The 24,750-nt window shown below is 38.9% G+C and overlaps 1 protein-coding gene and 1 non-coding gene across 5 annotated transcripts in view; both read left to right on the top strand.

Annotated features, from left to right (window-relative positions):
• Positions 1-338: 338 nt before the first annotated feature.
• Positions 339-24,750, top strand: part of TRRAP (transformation/transcription domain associated protein) — a 74,682-nt gene continuing 50,270 nt past the window's right edge. The window contains exons 1-30 of one of the 4 annotated variants that reach the window (XM_077786879.2): positions 353-464; positions 652-718; positions 1,239-1,389; positions 1,753-1,802; positions 2,756-2,866; positions 3,398-3,502; positions 4,093-4,176; positions 4,931-4,987; positions 5,582-5,707; positions 6,037-6,114; positions 6,343-6,431; positions 7,253-7,349; positions 7,708-7,846; positions 8,332-8,410; positions 9,309-9,543; positions 10,306-10,633; positions 10,746-10,843; positions 11,494-11,688; positions 12,267-12,458; positions 13,860-14,025; positions 15,259-15,515; positions 16,149-16,349; positions 18,158-18,309; positions 19,598-19,797; positions 20,552-20,769; positions 20,883-21,080; positions 21,504-21,764; positions 22,691-22,852; positions 23,161-23,257; positions 23,698-23,819. In XM_077786879.2, coding sequence (XP_077643005.1) covers positions 1,290-1,389; positions 1,753-1,802; positions 2,756-2,866; positions 3,398-3,502; positions 4,093-4,176; positions 4,931-4,987; positions 5,582-5,707; positions 6,037-6,114; positions 6,343-6,431; positions 7,253-7,349; positions 7,708-7,846; positions 8,332-8,410; positions 9,309-9,543; positions 10,306-10,633; positions 10,746-10,843; positions 11,494-11,688; positions 12,267-12,458; positions 13,860-14,025; positions 15,259-15,515; positions 16,149-16,349; positions 18,158-18,309; positions 19,598-19,797; positions 20,552-20,769; positions 20,883-21,080; positions 21,504-21,764; positions 22,691-22,852; positions 23,161-23,257; positions 23,698-23,819 — 4,197 coding nt within the window. In that variant the 5' untranslated portion in view covers positions 353-464; positions 652-718; positions 1,239-1,289. The other 3 variants (XM_085591707.1, XM_085591709.1, XM_085591710.1) reach the window with 3 other exon arrangements.
• Positions 1,531-1,674, top strand: LOC144247177 (small nucleolar RNA ZL1). Its single transcript, XR_013340880.2, has one exon. It is a non-coding gene; the product is annotated as a small nucleolar RNA ZL1 (small nucleolar RNA).

Raw genomic sequence — 24,750 nt, 5'->3', positions numbered from 1 at the left:
GCTCCGGGCCGCCGTTCTGTTTCTTGCGGCGGATCAGCCTTTGCGCGCTTCGTTTTCCGGCGGTGCCGCCGCTCCCCCGGGGCACCGGCGGGGCGGGGTGGGCCCTGCGCTGGCCGGAGGCACCGGTCACGGCCGGTAAATCCTCGCCCGCTCTTACCGGAGGCCACTCAGCGGAGCCTCGGGGGACGCGGGGACGGGCGGGGCTCGCCTCAGGCAGCGGCCGCCGGCAGCGCCCAGCCGGGACGAGCCCGCCGGGGCGGGGCGGGGGTCCCGGGCCGGCGGGGGTCGCGGGCGGCGCGGCGGAGCTGCGCGCCCGCCTCCGCCCGGGGAGAGGCGGCCCCGGCAGGAGGCGGCCGGAACTGAGCTCGGCGCTTCCGTCGCGCCCATGCGCTGCCGGCGGCCTCCGGGAGCAACAAAGGAGGGAGCCGGGGGGCCGCGGGCGGGCGGCCCCGGGGAGCCGCGGGGTGAGGAGCGCCCGGTGGGGCCCGGGCCTGGGCGCGGTGAGCGGGCCGGGGAGGCGGGGCCGGCGCGCTGCGGGCGGGAGGCGGCGGCCGAGCCCCGCCGCAGGCCTGGGCCGAGCGCGGCGCCGGGGGGGCTGAGGGGCGGCGCGGAAAGCTCCGCCGCGGCCGCTGACGGTGCCCGTGTCCGCAGGGCGGAGATGGGCTCGGCGTGACGGCGGCGGGGAGCGACCCGGGCGAGCGGCGCTGCGGCGGGGAAGGTGAGGGGCGTGGGGTCCCGGCTGGGCCGGACCTGGCCTGAGCAAAACTGATGGGGAACACCCAGGAGAGGAGGGAGGTGGCCGGTTCCTCAAGCTAGATGTGATGTGGGCTTCTTTACGAGCGGGACAGGCAGCTTGTGGGGCAGGAGAGCTGCTGGCGGCCCGGAGCGAGTCCCCAGGGTGTGTCCCAGGGGAGCTGTAAGTGCGGCGGAAGGCAGGATGCTGACAGGTGTGCGCGGTGGGAGCATCCCTGAGCCTGCAGCCTGCTGCTGCGAGAGAGGAATCCGAGCGGAACACGTCAGTGTTCGTGCCGAGGAGAGCTCAATAACCCTTTTATCTGTTACTCCTGTCACGATGAGTCCTGTACATGCTTGGTGTTGTATTTGTAAGCCTAAGCAAAGGTTACAGTTTTTGGAAAAGGTGGTCCTCTTCAGTATGTCAGAAGAATGGATGCAGGTGATGGGATAGCTGCTGTTAACAAGCCATGTAAACTGACAAATAATTCTATATTCTTTTACAGGTGTCTTGATCTTGATTTTATGTACTGAAAGCTGATCTTTACTCCGCCAAGATGGCATTTGTTTCAGCACAAGGGCCCACAGTGGTGGACCAAACCACTTTGATGAAAAAATACCTTCAGTTTGTGGCTGCTCTTACAGATGTCAATACACGTAAGAGATTTTTTTCTTCTTGAAAAGTGCAGCTCTTCAGTGGTTTGTTTCACAAGTGTTGCCAACTTGTTCAGACAGTTGATGAAAGAGACAGTGAAATCTGTCAAATTAACTTTGAAATTTGTTTGAGTTTTGGTTTTTGAAGAAGCAAAATGATGAGAAACACTTGCATGAGCCGAAGTGAGTGAGTTGTGTGCGTGTGTGCAGTCGTGTGTGCTTGTTTGAGAGAACTGTGTGTCTTATAATTGGGCAGTGATAGCTAAACTGATAAGATCTGATTGCTTCTTTGATCAATGAGTTTGTTGTTTTCCTTCATGGCCTAGTTTTACACTCACATTTTTCGGCTTGAATTTCCATTTTCAGCTGATGAAACCAAATTGAAAATGATGCAAGAAGTCAGTGAGAATTTTGAGGTAAATAAAAAGATAATAACCCCAAGCAACAAAACTCCTACAAAAACCCCCTAACTTTCTGCAATGGCAGCCTTTCTTATGCCTAATGCATATTAATTGAATTTCTGATGTTATGCAGTTAAAATATTAATAGTAGCATCCTGTGGCTAATGATACGGTTACAAGTCATTGATTCTAGGTTTGTAGTTAGGAATGAACCAGGCTGTTGAAGAATTGCATTTGGGCTTAGTGAGCTTTCATTGCCAAATATTTATTTATTCATTAAGCATTTAAATAAAAGTGAAGTAAGACATTTTTCTTCTATTTTTTGAATGCTATGAAATGTCTGTATTTAAAGCTTTCTTTTATTTAGTTCAAATGTGTATTGTGCTCTTGTGAAACAGAGGCCCTTCTGATTCCTCTGAGTATTCCATGGTGTGGAAGTGAGAGAGGAGTTGTCAGATGCAGAATCTGACATCAGGAGTGGAGATGTCTCCAGTGACATCTTTTGCATGGTGGTGGACCTTCTTTTTAGATGAGCAGCAGAGAAAATGTGAAAGTTAACCCAGCCTTGTGTTAGCAGAAACTATTCTTTAGTTGAATTCTTAATTGTTATGTGCCTGTTCTGAAATTACAGAAAACTAAAATCATACTTGTGGGGTTTTTTATCTGCTTAAGCTATTTCTAAAAAAAATTATCTGATGAAAATATTAGTTTTAACTGCTTAGTCTGGTGATCTGTTAGAATCTGAAGACTTAATTGATTCTCGTTGCTCTTCCCTTCAGTAGGGAAGGACTTGTATTTGTTTTGCTAATGTTCACTTGGAGCTCACATGGTTCTGTAGTGTCAACAGATACTTAGTCACTGAATCTATTCAGAATTCACGGAAAATGTTTAATAGTGGCTTTGAATGTAACTGAATGTAATCTATGTGATGTCTGTTTTATAACCCCTCATTTTTTGTTCTTAATTAGAATGTGACATCATCCCCTCAATATTCGACGTTCCTGGAACACATCATCCCTCGGTTTCTCACCTTTCTACAGGATGGGGAAGTTCAGTTTTTGCAGGAGAAGCCAGCACAGGTTAGTTGTGTGGAGCATCTCTTGCCTTTTTGCTGTGAAGTTCTTGATTAACCTAATGAACTCATTTAAGACTTGTTAAAAATAGATCTGTCATTTGCAGTGGAACTGAGAAAGTCAGGTTTCTAAATAAGTTACTTATAAACTTTGCTAATCTGGGCTTCTGTGAAATAGGAGGAAAAGTAGGTGTAACAGAGTTGGCTTTCTTACTGAAATATTACACATCATTGCAAATTACTGACTTTACTGAAAGTTAGGAATGAAAGGAGAAAGTTGAATCTTTGTCATTAAATATTTAAAATTGCATTTCTTAAAAAAAGTCTGATTTTACAACTGTAAATTAATCAAATTTGCCTCTTTCACATAGGTGGATAGTAGGAAGAGTTACGCCTTTGTATATGTCTACATGAAATAAACTGGCTTTTTTTCTGTTTTCACATGCACAATTATTAAGCTGAAAAAGATGCTGCAACTAATTGTTGGGTTTTGTTGGCTTTTCAACAAATTCTGTCATATAATTTTTTTTTTTTACAGCAACTCCGGAAGCTTGTGCTTGAAATAATTCACAGAATACCAACAAATGAACATCTTCGTCTTCATACCAAAAATATCCTGTCTGTGATGTTCAGATTTTTAGAGGTATTTTTTACTTCATCTTAAAACTGTTTGAAATTTTCAGAAATATTTTCCTCTACTTTCTTCATCTCCCAAATTTGTTGGTGATAGGTTTTTCAATAGCTGTGAACAAGAATGGAAAGACATTCTATTTAAGCTTCACCCATGCCCCCTCTTACCACCTACAGGTTTTCTGCGTGTTCTCTTCTGCCTGATAGAAATTTGGATTTTACAAATGCAGGGAGCTGTTCTCATGCTGGGCAGGATTTTCTGGTGGATAGCTTATTCTTGGGAGTTTTTCTGTCTTGGAATTCACAACACTGTCATTTGAAGCTCACATGGGGGGTCTCTGTTTGAGGGGCAATGGGAACAGATCTGATGGTAGAGAGTGGTTGAAATGTCTGGTTTTTATTCCCCCAGGGGTGGATTTAATTTCAGCCATTCTCTAGGACTGCAGGGTATCCAAAGAAAGGTGCTTTGCTCACACAAACCCATTTTAATGGGGCACTTTAGATTGCTGAGAAGGGTATAATTTTAGTGTTTTGAAGTACCCACTGAGTAGTGGAAGAATTCACCAGTGGGCTCACTAAAAAGGTTTTCTTTTCTTTTTCCAGACAGAGAATGAAGAAAATGTACTGATTTGTTTGAGAATAATTATTGAATTGCACAAACAGTTCCGACCAGCAATCACTCAAGAAGTAAGTCATTACTCTTATTACATGGTATAAAACTTGCTGCCATGCTCTTCAGAATTGCTATTTTGTTCAAGTGGGTTGATTGGTTTGTTTTGCTGTTGTCCTTTTATGTTGCATGACCTGTTGTGGCAGCCATATGTTGAATTTTTTTCCTTTTTTTAATATTAAAGTGGTTTTTAAAAGAGGATTGCATAATGCCAGCACTCCTAGGTAAAAAATCAAACTATTAAATCTTAGTTGTACTTGGTTTAAATGTTTATGGACAATATGATCAGTCTTAGGAATAAAATTGCCACACAAAATAAAAGAATTGATGCCTTTTTAGTGTGTAAAGGAAAATCCTGAAAAAGAATTTACTCTGACTGACTTCCTCCTGCCTCCCCTTTTCTCTCCTGTGACTCATCAAGGCAAATTTGGAAGTTTGCATTGTTATTATCTCGCTTTTTGCTTTGATTTTCTCTTGGGAAGACTCTTGGGAAGTTGTTTCATAATAATTATACCTAACAATACTGTATTGGAACTATGTAGAGATGATAGGTAGATCAGATTGTTTCCAAGGGAAATTTTAATTAATACTAACAAAGCAGAAGGAGGTAGGAGAACACTTTCAGATTATTAGCAGTTACCATGAAAAATATGTTGTACTGGTGAGTAGAGATTTTATGTATTTGTACTGTTAATACAGAGATTCTAAAATTGTAGTTTCAGAATTGTTTTTCAAAAATTTCTTTATGGTAACTGACTTCTTCCTTCCTAGATTCATCATTTTTTGGACTTTGTGAAACAGATTTACAAGGAACTTCCAAAAGTAGTGGTAAGCTTTTTATTTCTTATCGCCCTTGCTATAGTCAGAAAAACACTTTTTATTTCTTAATTTTATCTCTAAAAGTTACTGACATAATTATTTTGCATCCAGTGATACTAAGTAAATATAGTTTTAGTGAATCTATTTATCAAAGCTATGTCTAAAAATGAAGACATTTAGATTTTGATTTGGAAAACCTTGTGTTTGTGGCACGCTGTTAGTGGTGGGGGAAGATGGAGGTGAGCTGGAGTTCTGGAGCAGGGTGAGGTTGGCTGCAGTTGTCTCCATGTGCCCAAATGTGTCTGTTTCTGGGGGAAGGGGGAGGCTTCAGTCTGAACCTCCCTCCCTCATACAGAGTAGCTCTTGGGTTGCTTTACTTCAGCAGAAGAACCGCTTTGGCTGGGGGAGCTTTTCTGCTGCTCTGTCCAGGGGGAAAGCTTGCAGGGTGTGTGCCTGGCCCAGGAAGGTGCTGCAGTGCAAACATCACTGCAGGGAGGAGAAACCTGCTCCAGAGGAAAATTATATGGGGGAGTTCTGAGGAGATGGATGGCCTTTCGGCTGTTACTGGCATTGTGGTATATTTTTTCTGCTCTTTGCTTGTAGAATCGGTACTTTGAGAACCCTCAGGTGATTCCAGAGAACACTGTTCCCACTCCTGAAATGGTTGGCATGATTACAACCATTGTGGTGAAGGTGAACCCCGAGCGAGAGGACAGTGAAACGAGGACAGTGAGTGTTCTGACTGCTCTTACCTAGGGACTGTCTGTAGCACAGGACAACAGATCATAAGGCCAGGCAAAAATAACAGATTTTCTTTTTGCTTGTTTTTCTTATTGAAACTTTTCAATAGAAGCTGATTGAAACTTTCCAGATCTTTTCTATGCAGCTGTAATTACAGGATTTTTATTTAATGTAATACCCAATGCTTTGGTGTTTTTTTGAATGTTATTATTGTTAAATATAGTGCTACTAAAATGAGCAGTTTCTGTAAAACTGTTTTACATGCTCTTTTGAATTGATAATTATACAGTTTATAAAGCATGCATTCTTTCTTCCAGCATTCAATAATTCCCAGAGGATCTTTATCACTAAAGGTCTTGGCTGAGCTACCTATTATTGTTGTTCTCATGTATCAGGTTAGTACACTTCACTATTTTGCATGTAAATACTTCATTACCTAATGGCTTGTGTAACTTCTGTTGGCTATCATATTAGCAAAAATGAATGTGATATACTTTTGAAATTAAAGTATCACCGAAAAATAACCTCGTGAAATGTCTTAATTTTTTTCTGATTAGCTCTTCAGAAATTTGGCTGCAAGTGTGATGTATGAATTTCTCTAATAATATGTTTTTATTTTTAAGCTCTACAAACTGAACATTCATAATGTAGTAGCTGAATTTGTGCCCTTAATTATGAACACAATTATAATACAAGTTTCTGCTCAAGCAAGGTGAGAGCATTTAATGGTATTTTGGCGATATTTGAGATAAACTGCTTAATCTTGTCATTCAATATTGCTCAAAATATTTTTGTGTTCTATTTTGTGACTTTTGATTCTAGTCTCACTGCTTTTAATCTCAAAAGTAGCAATGATTATTTGACTAAAATTTACCAAGGTTCTGTAGGTGAAGTTAGTGGCATTATATGTCATTGGTATAGTCCATAGTGGTGCATTATTATTTGATAATGAGTTTTTTTTATTATACAGTTTCTAACAAAAATCCACATTGTCATAGACAATGGTGAGGACCCTGGGAGTGTGGACACTTGCCATTGTTTAATCTTTGCTGTACCATCAACGTGCTCTTCAAGGTGTGGCTTACATGAAGCCTTGTGGTGTTGCAGGGATAGGCAGTGCTTTTCTCAGAGAGAGGGATATTTCTGAAGAGCACCAACTGGTTCTGTTCAGGGCAGTGGGAGCAAGATCTCTGCCTTTCCCTGCCTGGATGACCTGGTTAAGTGGTTGGAGCTTGAGAGAGACAGACAAGTCTGTAGGAGGGACTATTGCTTGGAGAAAAATTGACCCCAGTTAGGGGAGCTGAGCCAAGTGTGTGCTGATGTGTATTGGCTTGGCTTTCTGTAGAAAGGTGCTGCTGGGAATTTGAATGGCAGAGGGCTTGTTGAAAATGGGATCTTCCAGAGAGAATGTATTCTTTTAAGAGGCAAGAACTTTTCTACAAGATTATGTAATTTGAAACTTCTCTGAATTTTCTGAGTGAAGGTACTAAAGGGGAGGAACAAAATCGTAACCACTGTTCCCTTTAATTTCAGACAACATAAACTTTACAACAAGGAGTTGTATGCTGATTTTATCGCTGCTCAGATTAAAACATTGTCTTTCTTGGCTTACATCATCAGAATTTACCAGGTAGGATGAATTTTTATTCCTTTGGTACTTAATGCATCGGGTTTCTAGTTGCTTTATGGCAGGCAAGTGACCTGCATGTCTGCAGTGCATCAGGGGTTGGAGATGGGAGCATTTGTGTAGAATATCTGGAGGTGGAGCTGTACTTGGTTATCCTTTCAAAAGTATCCTCATGTGAATACAAAGTAAAAATATGCCGTTCCTCCTCCCTGGGCATTTATGGAATGACTACTGTATTTTAGTTTTAGGATTAGATTTTGGAAAATAAACTAGTGAATTTTAATGTAATGCTATTTTCCAAATGTAGCACAAACCTTAAAAATGTAGTAGTTGTACTCATGTTACTCTTCTTTTGTTGCAGGAATTAGTGGCTAAATATTCTCAGCAAATGGTAAAAGGAATGTTGCAGCTGCTCTCCAATTGTCCAGCTGAAACAGCACACCTCAGGAAGGAACTCTTGATTGCTGCTAAGCACATCCTGACAACAGACCTGAGGAGCCGTATGTAGCACTTTTTATAAGTGTACCTTAAACTGGAAAGATTTCTGCTGTTTCTGTCAATTGTAGAGGCTTATTGCTTATTTATATTGGACTATCAAAGGATGCCAGGCCAAATAGAATTGTTGTGTGCGGGGCTGCCCAACTTGTCAGTTCCAGTAAATGACAAAAAATTTTTCAAAGTTGTAAATAACGTGAGCACTTTTTTACTCTTTGCAAATATAATTGGCTTTGACTGAGTACTGCAGTGTTACTCAGGGAGCAAGTGTCAGTGGAGTAGATAGTCACAAGAGATTGTTCAAAAATTTTCTTGTAAGTGGCACTGCCTTTTAGAAGCTTCAAGAATTAATTTAGGGATAAAATAACTTCCTAACTTCAGGTTTAAATACTGAAGTTAAGTGGTCTATTACTTAACTATCTTATTTTCATTATTTCCTTTGCCAATTGTTGTGTATGGCTTTTTCATTTTTCTGTTTTTTAAATTCTAGAATTTATTCCATGCATGGACAAGCTGTTTGATGAATCTATACTGATTGGCTCTGGATACACTGCCCGGGAGACACTGAGGTATGAGGAAGTTCAGAGTAATGATCTGAGAGCCAGCCAGGGCTGCTTACTTTGAAAATTATTAGTATTTACAGCAGTTTCTGTATAGAGTCCTAAATCTTTGCTTCAAATAACTGATTTTAATAGATTGTTTTACTGGCAGAGCTTCTGCTGCTGTAATGGTGACTTTGCTTTAACACTTTGATGGCACAGCATGATAATGTGAGTGTAGGACAAAATAAGAAAAATGGGTGAGTGAAGTTGATTTCAGTTTGTTGAATTGTGAAGGACGACCAAAACAGAGAAACCAACTCAGTATCTGCCCAGTATTTCATGAAACACCTTAAATCTTATGTCCACTGTAAAATCTGAAGTGAGATTTAAATTGTTTTGTCAATGAGTACTTTAAAACTTACTTGTTCGCTATTGAAAAAGTAAATGGAGAGAATACCTGACTTTCTATATCTTCAATAGTCTAAATCTGAACTTCTTTTTGTTTAAGTATCAAGTGTACCTTATTGACAACATGTGTTAGATTTATAAATATTTTTTCTGCTAGAATAATTTATGGTTAATTATGAAACAGATTACTAGGACTGCTCAAAATGTGGCTAACATGCACGTTAACTGCATGTCGATGAAAATATGTGGTGGGGTGTTCTGCAGTGAAGGAAGAAAGATCAGAGAGGCAATACCTGAGTTGTGGGGTAGATTGATGCATCATTGGTTAAATTGCACAGGTTAAAATTTCCTTGTGTAACCGAAAAAGCCTTGTGAACTCTGTGTTTGCATATGAAAATGGAAAACTTACATTGAGAAATCTGAAAGTACCTCCAGGCCATAATTATTTGTTTAGCCAAATAAACAACATTTTTAGTTGTGCTCAATGTGTTTTCCTCATTCCTTGTTTTGGCTGTAGACCCCTTGCATACAGCACCCTGGCAGACCTGGTACATCATGTCCGGCAGCATTTGCCTCTCAATGACCTCTCCCTGGCTGTCCAGCTGTTTGCTAAGAACATTGATGATGAATCCTTGCCAAGCAGCATCCAGACCATGTCTTGCAAGCTCCTGCTAAATTTGGTAGACTGTATCCGGTCTAAAAGTGAACAGGAAAATGGAAATGGTAGAGACATCCTTATGAGAATGCTGGAGGTATTGATTTGTTTAAAGCATTTGATAATTGCTTGGATATCCTGTTTTGTAGTATGTTGTCAATCAAATTTTACTTTCTCTGTTCTTCAGAAATGAGAATATGTAGGTATAGCCTGTGTATTTCACTTCAGTGCTTCAGAGGAGGGCTCTTTAAAATGCTCTGCAGCTGGGATAATACATCAAGTGTAGTGGAGATGCTTTGTCAACTCAGCTTAATTCAGTGGCTAGTTTCAAAGAAGGAAATTGAATGCCTATTTTGAGTAGCTTTTTTTTAAAAAAATAATTTCATTCTAAATTTTAGTTATAATAATTTTTTTCATTGTGTACAAGCATGCAAGAACCATATTTTTTAATGCCTTCTGGTTATGGGTGTGCCTTTTGGTGTGTTTTTTTTGAAGCCCTGAAAGAGGATCTTTGCACAGGTCCTTGGCATGGCATAATACAGTCTGTACAATTAAAAATACTGCTCTTTGAAGACTTAATGATCCTTTTTAATGATCTTTATATGGAGGGGTTTTTTTAATTTTTGAAAATCAAGGGTGGACTAGTTGTTTGAAGAAGGCAAACTAGATTATTGATACATTTAAAAACGTTTGCTGTCATTCAAATGACTTCAAAAATAGCTGGAAGTTTTATTGATCTCAATATGCTGATTTGAAATATCACTACTACTGAATTTAGGATGATTTTTGAAGAAGCAACTTATTTTCTTTTTCCTTCCCCCCCTTCCCTGCTGTTTGATCTGCCTCTCCTTTGCCTTAGGTGTTTGTTCTGAAATTCCACACCATAGCACGCTACCAGCTGTCTGTCATTTTTAAGAAGTGCAAGCCCCAGTCCGAGCTTGGGGCAGCTGAAGCCGCCTTACCTGGAGTGCCCACAGCAGCAAATGCAGCCCCAGTTCCTGTCCCCTCTCCTGCCCCAGCAACTCCTGTGGCCCCTGCACCAGTACCTGTGTTTGAAAAACAAGGGGAGAAGGAAAAAGAAGACAAGCAGACGTTTCAGGTCACGGATTGCAGGAGCTTAGTGAAAACTTTGGTCTGTGGGGTCAAGACCATCACGTGGGGCATCACCTCGTGCAAAGCTCCTGGTGGTAAAACTGCATATTTAATTGCGTTTATCTCTCATAATTCTACAGAAAAAAGCCTTTCTAGAATGAAAGGAAATAGTATTTTTAATGTTTAACTATCTTATTCTTCTTTCAGAAGCACAATTCATTCCTAATAAGCAGTTGCAACCTAAGGAGACCCAAATCTATATAAAACTGGTAAAATATGCGATGCAAGCGTTAGATATTTATCAGGTATGTAACCTGCCTACACAGCACTTCTATTTGTACACTTTCTCTATATTAGATCTTAGTAATGATTTATTTGTCACAGAATATACATATAGTATATTTGCACTAAGTCTTTAATTTGGACCACAACTATTGAGAAATGCTCAGTATGAGGAATTAATTTCAAAAGCGAATTTCAACATACTTACTATTTGCAAGCAACATCATTTTCTCAGCAGCCATTTTTGTCAGTTCATGCAGGCAGGTCAGATTGGAAATAATTGTCTTTCATGTAGTGAATTAAATCTTTCCTTGAAAGGTAGTTTAGCTAACAGTTGAAGCATTCACATGTCTATGTTTATCTTCAGTAGTTATACAAAATACTAATGAAATGTAAATGTATTTGATTGGGTATTAAGCAATTTAGAAATACACGGATATTGCCTACTGTTGTCTTTCTCTATTTGTAACTTCCTAGTTTTAAAATCTGTTCTGAAAACACTAAATTTTAGTATTTTTGTCATGGTTGGCTTTTGTGCCCAACTTCTACTTATGTGGGGCTTGCATGTAAAACGCATAAAATGTTGGTTACTTTGAAAAGCTATTTTAAGAATAATGGGGAATAAGCTACTCAAATTCTGTAACCAGTGTATGTGTTTTCTCAATTGCTGTAGGTGCAAATAGCAGGAAATGGACAAACATATGTTCGAGTAGCAAACTGTCAGACAGTCAGGATGAAAGAGGAAAAGGAAGTTCTGGAGCATTTTGCTGGTGTGTTCACAATGATGAACCCTTTAACTTTTAAAGAAATCTTTCAAACTACTGTTCCTTACATGGTGGAGAGGATCTCTAAAAACTATGCTCTTCAGGTACGTTACTGTTTACTTTTTAAATTGATAATGAACAGCATGTAGGAAAGAGGTTTATGCCTTGAGGTATATATGACTGGTGCAGAATAATACATGATGTATAAATAATATGAATGATGTAGAATGATGTATAAATAATAATATTGAAATTAGCATGGGAGATTTCAAGCATTCCATAAATAAAGTAGTTTGTGAAAATATGTCAAGATGAATTTTCAAAAAGCCTTGCCTAAGTGATGCAATACAAACATGAACTCTTCAGTTTAGAAGATATGAATGGACTTCATTCTTGAAAAGCACTGAACATTATGGACTTGTTGTTTTGTTCAGCTTGTTGTGCTAATGTTCTACTGTTTTACAGAATGCAAATCCTATAATATCCATTTAAAATTTAACCTGAGACTTCAACATTAAGCTACATACATGGTTGTTTTCCACTGACGACAAACAGAATCACTTGGGTAGCAGTGGAGATGGGGAAAGAAATTTGTCTTAGTTTTTTTTTAATGGATAGTGCATTTATGCTTTTGTTCTTTTTATTACAGCAGTAATAAGTTCTTTGTGGTTTCCTTTTATAGATTGTTGCCAATTCTTTCTTGGCAAACCCTACTACCTCTGCTCTCTTTGCAACCATTTTGGTGGAGTATCTTCTGGATCGTCTGCCAGAAATGGGCTCTAATGTGGAACTGTCCAATCTGTATCTCAAGCTGTTCAAGTTAGTCTTTGGCTCAGTTTCACTATTTGCAGCTGAAAATGAACAAATGCTGAAGGTAAAGGTCATTTGTTTTAAAAATAAGTCTGCTTTAAAAACAACACTCTGAAGAGTTTTGCACAGTCTAACATTTGAGAATCATTTACTGTTTGAAGCACTATTTGTGACACATCTCCATTTTTTTCCAAATTCCAAGTACCTTGTCTTATTTATAAGAGATGTTTTCCGTTAATATTTTGTTCATATTTGAAACTGTGGAGTGATGTGCTAATTCTGAGTATGAATGGCTGATAAATGACTGTGGTCTGTGATTGCCATAAGCCTGTGTAACTTCATGGTCAGGACGTGCATAAATTCTTGCATATTTTCTCCCTTTGTTTCTGTATTAAATTAAGAGTTTTGCTTTAATTGATATCACTTTTTTGTGTGTTAGTGAATTGGTGTACCTCTTGAGTTAGATTTTTCTGTGCTCTTGGAAAGTCTGGGCTTAAGGAATGCTATTTTTTCTACTGATGACATATTATGTATTCCAAGGATCTATTTAGGTTGATGAAATCATTTCATTATTCAGTGAATTCAGAAATGCTGAGCTTGTAGCAAGAGTGCACTTTCCTCATAAAGGCAGCAGCTGCCTGTATCTAGAAAAGACATTAAGAATTTAATGGAACACTGATTATTCTCTCATAGTTTCTCTTTGTTTTTCTTCCTTGTACCTTGTACCAAACAAAATTTCTGATACAGGTAACTGTAGAACAGAGGGGGATTACCAGTTTCTCTGAATCTTTGAAAACTAACAGTAATATGAAGCAATATTCATATAATCTTGCTTTAATTCTTGCAGTTTGTCATCAGAATCAAGGTCATTTGGATTTTATAAGATGGTGATGAAGTTTAAAGAGTATAATTTACTGCCTTCACAGTTTCATCTTCTGTTACTTTTTTTTTGTTTCTGTAGGATGAATGGTAGGGGCCTTGGGCCGACAATTTAATTGAATGATTAAGGCTGTTTGCAGCATTTGCATAGCAATGTGGAAAGCTTTTTAGATGTTAATAATATCCAGACACCCAGACACGTTGCTGTTTGTCTCTGGTCCATGAGAATACTGGAATTTTTCAACTGTTTTTAATGAATCTTGCAAGGTGTTTATGTCCTCTGTTCTAGAAAGGCCACCAATTCCATAACCTTTTTTACTTGAGAGAGTTTGCTTTCAAAATGAAATTTTAGCATTCACAGAACTTAAGAACTAACAGTGAAATTAGATCAGGGGTAAATGAATATTGTTAAGTGTCCTCTCTTTTCATTCTGACACCTCTGATGTCTGCTCCCCATTACCCAGTACTTGAGAGGAAATATTTTCTCATTGTGTCAGATTTGCAAAATCTCATGCTAAACTCTTGTGCAGTATGATGATAATAAAATTGGTGTTTTATTAATCTTCAAGCTTTATTTTCTTTTTAGCCACATTTGCACAAGATTGTGAACAGCTCTATGGAACTTGCACAGACTGCCAAAGAGCCCTATAACTATTTCCTGCTGCTCAGAGCACTGTTCAGATCTATTGGAGGAGGCAGTCATGATCTGTTATACCAAGAATTCTTGCCGCTGTTACCAAACCTACTGCAAGGTAGAACAATACCTTCTTTCCCTGCCCCAGCTTCTGATTTTTTTTTTAATGTGAATAGTAGTATAAAGTTACGTTATGTAGTTTTGAAAACCCCTCAAAACTATAACCCTACTCTTGATAAATAGCTTCTGATTTTGAGTTTAGTGATTGATTTAAATACCTTGAATGTGCTTATTTTAATTTCCTATCAGCTGCTTCAGGCTCCATAGTTCTGGCTGCTTCACAATTTGTGCTGCTTGTTTTTCTTCTTTTCATTGTGGGGCTGTTGGGGTTTTCTTGTTTGTTTCTACTACTTGTTTGGGGGTTTTTTGCAATGGGTAACTTTGTTGACATAAAGCATTTGGGGGATGAGTGAGCAGGTGAAGCAGCACTGCCAGGCCACCAGTGGTTTTGTGGGGAGAACATGGCAGTGAAGCTCTGGCTGTTCTGCAGTTGAGCGCATGTGTGTGCACGTGCATGGGCATGACAAATAGAAATTCAAGTAGTGCCAGACTGCAAAAAGAAATGGAAATAACAATCAGTTTGATTAATTGAGCACTTACGCTTGCAAGAACTGTGTTCCAGAAATGCTGAGGGTGAGCAAGAGAATGTGGAGAGCTACTTAAACCTAAGGACAAGCTAGTCAGAACTGTTCCAGGACTGTAGACTGGTTCAGATCTATAGCTGTAGGGGCAGTTTTTATTGTAGTTAGCAAATATATGTTATCAATAAATCTTTTATGTAAAACTCATGTCAGTAGATTTATGGAATATGTGAAATCTTTATGGGGAGAAAAATCACTTGGGGAGTATGTTTAGTCTGTGTGGGGCAATTAATGCCCTTGAACTCACTGAATGTTTCTTTTCAGGATTCAAACTATTTTCAAAAATGTTCTGTGTGGGTTTACTTTTTATTGTTACAAGGCTGAGGTTTGAGTCAAATTATTTTTTTTTCTTTTCTATCTGCTGTATTCAAATGATGCCTTATTGAGTCTAATATTAAACTTCAAAATATGCACAGATATTTTTATTTCTATGTGTATACCTAAAAAAGCATTCACTGCATGACATCGGTAGATGTAAGTTAGAACAATGAATGGTATTAATATTTAGTAAATTCATTATTTACTGGAGCTGTAAGTTCTGTAGTGTTTAAAAATGTCAGACTCTTCTGAACTGCGGAAATAGCAATTTTGAACAGCAAACTATGGACTGTCTTTTTCCTTTGAGTGTATAACTTATCCATAATTTTCAGGACTTAATATGTTGCAAAGTGGCCTTCACAAGCAGCACATGAAAGACCTGTTTGTAGAGCTCTGCCTCACGGTGCCTGTTCGTCTGAGCTCGCTGCTGCCCTACCTGCCAATGCTGATGGACCCCTTGGTGTCAGCTCTCAATGGATCCCAGACCCTGGTTAGCCAGGGCTTAAGAACTCTGGAGCTGTGTGTGGATAACTTGCAGCCAGACTTTCTGTATGACCACATCCAGCCAGTTCGAGCTGAGCTCATGCAGGTAAATGTGTTGTTTCCTCTCAGACCACAAGAGGTCATTGATTTGCTGAGTACTGTTAGAAATTCATGTGAAGCTTTGGTTACAAAAACTTGAAAAATCTGTTGTGAAACCTGTACCCGTCTGATGTGAGTGTAGAAAGATAGTTGGTGTTGTGCTGTTAAGCTGAAAACTCTGAAAATTTAGAAGAGAATGAATTATTTCTCCTAAATACTTTGTTAAATGGTTACATTCTGTTTACTTTATTTACTTCTGTTTTTCAAAACTAGCTCTGAACTTTGTTCATCCTTAACTGGCCTGCTTTTTAAATTAACAGTGTTGTTTAATATTTATCATAAACATAAAACTGCACTCCAAGATAGCAAAGATGGTGTAGCTGATGACAGTAGTCTAATCTAAAACTGCATTTAGGAAAACCTTGTTACAAAGCACGTGGGCTGTTGTGAACTGAGACTGCTGATATTCGACCTTGATAAGTAACTTATGCAGGGTCAGTTACCCAAATACAAGAATAAAATGTTTTCCTTGACATTACATTACAGCTTGAAAAATGTTGGAGTTAGATGTTTTTTTTTATGTTACAACTTGAACAATGCTGAAGTAAACCTGGTCTGCCCATGCACCTTAAACCCCCAGGCTTTGTGGCGAACCCTGCGCAATCCTGCTGACAGCATCTCCCACGTGGCTTATCGTGTGCTTGGGAAATTTGGTGGGAGTAACAGGAAGATGTTGAAGGAATCACAGAAACTACAGTATGTGGTCACAGAAATCCAAGGACCCAGTATTACAATTGAATTTTCAGACTGTAAAGCATCCATTCAGCTCCCAATGGAAAAGGTAAGGGCTTAAATTACTTTCAGTGCTGAGAAACTAACGTTAAAAATATCTGTCTGGGAGTTCTTTCTTGATTCGTTCTATAAACTGTAAAATTTCAGCCCCAAAAAACAGATTTAGGCATAGTCTACTGCTCTTACGAAGTGATAGGCTAGGGAGCTAAACTGGCTCAAATAAATGTTTTCACAGAATGGGTAAGGTAGGAACTTCTGGTATATTGCTTAGGTTAGGTGCAGGATCCTCATCTACAAATCCCTATTTGCTTTTTGAAATGTATCAAAAATTTACTGTAGAAATTCTTCAGTGGTGATTATTCTCATGACTCCAGGATTTGGTTTTGTTTGTTGTCTCTAGAAGCACTTTGTACTGTACTGGCTTTCATCAGGCAGTCATGGTGTATCACAAGTGCTTAGTTCTCACTAATTACAGCAATCTAATATCTGAGAGTGAAGCTGGATTCTGAGATAATTTGGTCTGTAGAGTTTTAATACTTACCTTTTCAATTAGACTTTCATAAGTAGATACCATCTGAATGTAGTAAGCAATTTTCTTCACAGGCAGCTGGCTCTCTGGCCCCATCCAGCCAACAGACTTAAAAATAGCTTGGGAAAGTGATTCTTAAAATGCAGATTTACTGATTTCTTCACTGTACTGAAGCTGATGAATTGAATACATATAAATACCATAGTTGCTGACATTTACCTGTCCTGCTTGGTTTAATTCAAAATAAGTTTACCAAAGAATTTTAGCATCTACTAACCTTGATATGGAGTAATCTGTAGCTGCTTGAGGTTGACCAAGAAAGTGTTTTCTGCTGAACACTTTTTATCTATGAAAAGGAAATGTCAAAGTACAAAAAAAAAAAAGGGTGGAATAAATTGAAAACAAGAGATACTTGTTTTCTTTTAGTGCCCTGGTAGACTTTTGTGGTCTGTCCAAAACTAATTTTTCTTTTCATTGAGATGCTCTGATAAAAACATGGGATGACAATAAGTTAAGTAAGTGGAAATACCAGGGAAGGAAAATGCCCACTTTGTAACAGGGGCATTTTCTGCATAAACGTATTATGCATGGATGGTTAGATTTTACTTGCAATTGATAGTTCCTTTTTTCGTGTATTCCAGAAAAATTTTTACAATTTTTTGTTTTTTACTTAATGTCTCATGTATCTTCCTGTCTTTTGTGGGAGAAGGCTAGAAATTAGACAGTTGTGCTTTTATGTATTATCTCTGTATATAAGCACAAAATAGAAATTTCCCAAAGAGATCTACTCCCCTTTTCTAATCATCATGTCTTAAAAGATTGATTTGAATTATTCTCAAATGTATTAAATATTCTTGCAAAGGAAGAGCACTATTTCCATTAAATAACTGGCATTTACAAGTTGCTTACAGGGACATTTCATCATGCATGAAAAGGTACCATTTATATATGGTTATAAATGCATTGTATACATACAGTATAAAGGGATTAGACACAGCAATTATTGCTGAAGGGAAGACAAGGAAAATTTATTTTTGGGAAAGGGGAGTGACACAGTGAAGGTTTACCTCACTCGTAACTTTAAATGCTTTCTGACCATGGAGGCAAATGTATCTGCCATGAAACTCAGCATGTACAAAAACACAGAAAATACCATGGTGTTTTCAAGCCACGCTCTCAGACCCTCTCTGCATTTCCTAGCTTGGGCACTCCAAACTGTGCATACTTCAGAAGTTACTTTTAGTATATATTAATGATACCATTCCCTTGATTAATGACCTTATGGTAAATGCCAAGAGCAAGAAGTGGATTCTCTTGTTCCACTGCAGGCAATCGAGACGGCCCTGGACTGTCTGAAGAGCGCCAACACGGAGCCCTATTACCGCAGGCAGGCCTGGGAGGTCATCAAGTGCTTCCTGGTGGCCATGATGAGCCTGGATGATAACAAACATGCATTGTACCAGCTCCTTGCACATCCCAAGTATGACAATTCTTTAAGCGTAAATGTGTATGTAAAATTTATGGTGTCTTTGGAGCAAACTAGTTTAGAGACAATGATTAGTTTGTGCAGTTCATGGGGTTTTTGCCTGTTGGTGGAAAGGAGTTTTGTTAGCATGTTTTTTAATGCCAATGACATGTTAATGTTTCATAGTTTAATTTTCTTCCCCTAATTACAGCCCAGTGTATAATCTATTAGATATGATCAATATGATTAATTTTAGTTTCATATATTTAAATAATTGGAATATTCTGGTGTTTAATTCTATTTTAAAGATTAATTTAGATTGTGACATTTTGTATGTACATCTATACCTCTACTAAAGTGGAAGACAACATTCAGTTTCATTAGTGACTAAGCTATAGCACAGTCACACGCAGCCTCTGTTCATCGTGATGTGAGATCCTTTTATTGGAGCATTTCTTACATGCTTTGCAATTTTGATCATAGATAATTTCACGAGTTTGTTGCTTTTAGACAACTTTAACATCTTTGCTCAAGAAGTGTGGGCTGACTTTGACTCTTGCAATATAATAAGTGTAGCTAAAGAGCATAGTAGCTTTCACAGTTTGGGCTTGTTAGATTTGACATAAATATAGCTTTGCAATGAATATGTTTTGTTGGGCAGTGATTTGATAAATAGTGTTTCAATCATTCAAGATTAAAATCAAATGTCTTTTTAAAAAAGGGAAAAATGTCAAAATATTGAAAATGACATTCTGTAATTGAGTTGCAGTGTGATGCCTGTATACCTATTATTGTATATACGTGCCTTCTTCTGAACCACTGGCTTTAAATGTTCCTGATGAAATTGAGCTATCCATCATGCTGGAGACCAGTGGCTGACAAAATTAATATGGGCTGAGTGAACTGGTCTAGCTCTATCAAAATGAGGGGAAAACAGGAGGTGGAGAAGGAGTTAGATTTGGAGAGCAAACTTTGAATTGAGTTTGAGCTGAGTGAACTCAAGATGAGGGGAGAAGAGGAGGTGGAGAAGGAGTTGGATTCGGAGAGCAAAATTTGATTTGAGTTTGAGCTGAGTGAACTGGTCTAGCTCTATCAAGATGAGGGGAAAACAGGAGGTGGAGAAGGAGTTGGATTCGGAGAGCAAACTTTGAATGAAGTTTGAGCTGAGTGAACTGGTCTAGCTCTATCAAGATGAGGGGAAAACAGGAGGTGGAGAAGGAGTTGGATTTGGAGAGCAAACTTTGAAGTTTGAGCTGGGGGTGCTGCACTTTGGGGTTCTGTTGAACACAACGTTGTGTTTCAGCTTCACAGAGAAGTCCATCCCCAGTGTGATCATCTCGCACCGCTACAAGGCCCAGGACACACCGGCCCGCAAGACGTTCGAGCAGGCGCTGACCGGGGCCTTCATGTCGGCCGTCATCAAGGACCTGCGGCCCAGCGCGCTGCCCTTCGTGGCCAGCCTGATCCGCCACTACACCATGGTGGCTGTGGCTCAGCAGTGCGGTGAGTGCCGGGGACACGGCTCCTGGAGCCAGGCACAGCTCGGTGCTTTCACACACAGCTGTCTGTTTTAAAAATCATTGCGGTTGCTCCTGGGTAGCTATACTGGATTTTTGTTGGATGGTAGAATTATGTTTTAATTCTTTAGAGCAGTGGGAATTATTAAGCAAGTTTTAAAAAGCAATCAGTCACCTAATAATGCTCTGTGAATGCTACAGCCAATGAAATAACTGCAACGTGGAACGGCTCATACAGTTCCAGAGCATTTGTGTAACTTAATTCTCACAGTACTGTTTGCAGATGGTCTTTAATTAGGTTGTTTCCAGTTGTGGTTTTGAAAGCCCTTCAGAGGAATTAAGTAAATGTTGGAGCATTGCAGTGTCTTACATCCAAGAAGAAAACTTTGTTTGGGCTGTATGACAAGTGATTTGGTAAAAGGCATATTATAAGCATATCACTCTTCATTGTCACATTAATGTAACTGGGATTTTTATGACACTTCATTTTTAATTAATCTTCTTGCAGTGTGTAGTCTAGTGCATAGAGGAAAATATTCAAGTAGATGTAATCTTTTTTTCTTCTAGGAGTGAAGGATGCCTTACAACCCATTTATATGCAAATAGGCATGGGGCTTACTGGTTTTGCCATCAGCTAGTCTGAGTAGTAGTAAAATCAAATTAAAAGACTATTCATATTGAAATATCCACTGTTTTATCTTTATTTCCCCTCCCCCCCCATTCCCTGTTGCAAATTCCAGGTCCTTTCTTGCTGCAGTGCTATCAGGTTGGGAGCCAGCCTAGCACAGCCATGTTTCACAGTGAAGAAAATGGGTCAAAAGGCATGGATCCCTTGGTGCTTATTGATGCTATAGCAATCTGCATGGCATATGAGGAGAAGGAGCTCTGCAAAATAGGAGAGGTGGCCCTAGCAGTGATATTTGATGTTGCAAGCATCATCTTGGGTTCAAAGGAAAGGGTAAGATTTTTTAAAGTGTTTTGAAATTACTGAGTTTCAGCCAATGCAATTCTAAAATTCCGGAGGCTACCAGTAAGGTAGAAAAGGAAACTGATCAATTTCTTTGTTTCCAGGCTTGTCAGCTTCCCTTGTTTTCATACATTGTGGAACGTTTATGTGCTTGCTGTTATGAGCAAGCTTGGTATGCTAAACTAGGAGGTGTTGTGTCCATTAAATTTCTTATGGAACGGCTGCCACTGATCTGGGTCCTCCAGAACCAGCAGACTTTCCTGAAGGCACTTCTCTTTGTTATGATGGACCTAACTGGAGAGGTATGTAATGAATGAATTTCATCAAATAGTGTGGAGAAAATTTCTGGCCTTAAATTCACACAGATGGAAATCTTAGTAATTTTGATTTTGCTGAACTTCAGAATGCATTTTATATGCAAGAGTTAGTGAATTCTAGCAATTTTAAGTCAAACCAAGATCTGAAGTTAGGAATGAGGTCACATTTTTCCACATAACTTTGCTGAAGTTTTTGAGGTTACATTTGCAACTTTCAGACTAGAAATGTACAGGCCACATTAAGATGACAAAAGAACACAGATTCACTGTGACCACAGAATCACTAAGTTTAGTTGGAAATCAGAATAACAGGATTCATCAAAATCAAATTCTAAGTTGATGAGTAATGTGTAGATTTGTGGTCTTTGTTCTGTATTTAGCTGATAAAAATGATCTCTGATGCCTCAGGTTTCCAATGGAGCAGTCGCTATGGCAAAGACCACATTAGAACAGCTCTTGATCAGATGTGCAACTCCTTTAAAAGATGAAGAAAAAACTGAAGAAATTCTTGCAGCACAGGAAAAATCTTTCCATCATGTCACACATGACCTTGTTCGAGAAGTGACCTCTCCAAACTCCACTGTGAGAAAACAAGCCATGCATTCCTTGCAGGTGCTTGCACAGGTCACTGGCAAAAGTGTCACAGTCATCATGGAGCCACATAAAGAGGTAAGCAGAAATATTTACTGAACCCTAGCTTAAAGTTGTTTTCCAGTTTGGATTTGAAGAAATGCTTTTCTTGGTATGCTTTTGCACACTAGTGAATTAAGTTTGTAGTGCTTTGGTGGCATATTTTTGTAATTTGCTAAATTTTGTTGTTCAAACATACACAATGGCTGGAGCATATAGGGATTAATACAGGCTCTACTTGACTCTTAGTCAGTATTTATACTGTCTTCAGGTTGATTTACTTCCTTAAATTATGGGCTGCTCATACTGCCACTAATCAGACATAGGCTAGGCCATATAGACACTAAATTTTGACACTCTGTTTTGTTATTCTTTAAATATGTGGCACTACTGCTATGCCTTTCCCTATCCAGAAAGAGACTATAAGGTTCAAAGCTGATTGAAATAACTTTTGGCTAGATACTCCTTAAAGCTGGTATTGTTTAGTCTTTTGGAAGATAATTGAATGCACATTAGTCTTAAGGGCCATGAAAACATTCCACATTATGCTGAGAAGCTCCCTAATTGATATCTTACTTTGCTAATGCTCTTTAATGAGGAAAGTGAGAAGTTGATGTAATGGAAAAAAGTTACACTAACTTTTTTGGTTTTCTGATGTTTTAGGAGCTTAAAATATTATTTTTTCTTCACTGTTTGAAATGCTTCAGTCTATGAATTTCTTTGTTGTTCATGATGTTGTGGAAGTTATTAAATATCATAGATCTCTTCACAGAGATTATGTATTAATTACATACTGACTGTGAATCAAAGTAATTCAGATAATTATTTTTCCTCTAGCTTTATTTTTTCTCAAGACACATCTGGAGCCACAACAGAGAATGAGCCATGACTAATGGTGTCTTCTCGGCTGGGTCTGTGGGGTTATTTTAAGCTGCTAATTCAGTAATCTGAATTAAATCACATAGGTACTCCAGGACATGGTTCCTCCTAAAAAACATTTGCTTCGGCACCAACCTGCAAACGCCCAGATTGGCCTGATGGAGGGAAATACATTTTGCACAACCCTGCAGCCCAGATTGTTCACAATGGATCTGAATGTTGTGGAACACAAGGTCTTCTACACAGAGGTAGTTTGTCTTTATGTTCTTATCTTTGATTGTAGATGTTTTTCTATGATGGTGTTAGCACTTCCATTGTTAAAAATGTGTATTTTCATTTGTGCATTTTAAACTTTGACTGAAATGCAAGAATTTCCCTTTTGAAGCATCAAGTGAAGTCTGCTTTGCCTGCAGCAGTAAATGCAGAAGATCCTCTGGTTTTGAGTTAAGACAAAAACAAAGTGCTGTAAACGAAAAGCTTTCTGTAAAGGTGGGGGTGCGATAGTGGTGTTTCAAATGTGAGTAGCAATATTAAAATGATTGTTTGTTTTTCATAGTTACTGAATTTGTGTGAGGCTGAAGATGCTGCCCTAATGAAACTACCTTGCTACAAAAGTCTTCCATCACTTGTACCTCTTCGAATTGCAGCCTTAAGTAAGTAAAACCTAAACAAGACTTGATGCAGTTAAGTGTCCTTGTGAGCAATGGGCAGTCTGCTTCCTGAGATCAGCAGAAAACCTGAGCACTGGAAGACTGATGACTGCTCTCCTGAGGTTACAGTTTAATGGAGAGAATAATGGGAAGGTATTGCTGCCTTCTTAATGACTAGAATTCAGTTTTCTGAAAGGAACCCAAAATATTTTAAGATTAATTATGTTATAAAGCATTAGGAAAACTATAGAATGTTAATAAGATTCTCATTCTGTGTTATGATGCCTGTTGATTTTGGCAATGCATACAGTACTTTAGCTGTCTGCAATTTGAGATCACATAAAAAGAAACTATAAGAGAAGCGGTGTAGAATTAGGGTTTATTTTCTCCTCTCCTTTGAAATTGAGTTAACAAAGAGAACAAATTTACTTTGATATTTGCAGATGCTCTAGCTGCCTGCAATTACTTGCCTCAGTCAAGAGAGAAAATCATTGCTGCACTTTTCAAGGCTCTGAATTCAACAAATAATGAGCTGCAAGAGGCAGGAGAAGCGTGCATGAGAAAGGTGACTATATTAAAACAACATTCCTTTTGAGACCACTGTTCTCTCTGCTTTACTTCCTTGGTACAAGACTTCTTGAGAAAGTTCTCTACAGGAGATACTGTTGTTCTGTTCAGTTTTTGTTAGTGATGCTGATAAAAGTTTGTGTCAGATATGTTTGTTTGAGATTTGAACTTTTCCTTAAGGAATTATCCTTATTATCCTTAGGTTGCAATTAAGAATTATAAGCTCTTGGATAAGGACTATGGTAAATCTTCCAATCTTTCTGTGCAGTCTTTCCTTCTTTCTGTTGGACTGGTCTTTGTAAATGAGTCTTCTAAATAGCTTCAGCCCTTCTCAGCTGTTTTGCAAATGGCAGGCTTGACTTTATTGTAAAAGCTTGTCCCATGTTTTGCTTGTATTCCTAAAATAAGTGGTGGAGATCCCATAGTTGGTTTTGGAAAAGTAAAGCAGGACAGAGTTAGATCTGAATCACAGTGTGATGGTTAAGGAACAGGACTATTTGCCTGTCCTGTTTGAGGTCAGAATTAGTGTCCTTGCCTTACACTGCTCTGTCTGACCTGTGGATGCTTCATTATTGTCTATAAAGGCTGAAAGGACAGGGAAAGGATATTCTTTCATCATGATTTGTTGTCCAATAGCAGTGCCTAATTTTGATACAGCAAGTTTTAATTCCATTCTTCTAAATGGAAAAAAAAAAGCTAATGAAATTACTTACAGCCTCTTTGTAATGCTGTATAGCTGGGCTGACATGGAACAGAGACTATTACTGCAGTAATACTGGTGGTTTGCATTTGTTTGTGCCATTGACTGGCCAGAGGTTGTGTGGCTTTTCATGTCACTGTCATCATGAGAGAGAGTTGGGTTAAGAGGTAGCAAATAAGGATTGTTCTGACCTATACATCAGATTTGTCTGATTGTTTGTTTCCTGGGA

The sequence above is a fragment of the Lonchura striata genome, chromosome 14, assembly GCF_050655825.1.
Source record: "Lonchura striata isolate lonStrDom1 chromosome 14, ASM5065582v1, whole genome shotgun sequence".
NCBI classification, from domain to species: domain Eukaryota; kingdom Metazoa; phylum Chordata; class Aves; order Passeriformes; family Estrildidae; genus Lonchura; species Lonchura striata.
Note: the sequence above shows the minus strand (reverse complement) of the source record. Positions and strands in the feature narration are given on the sequence as shown.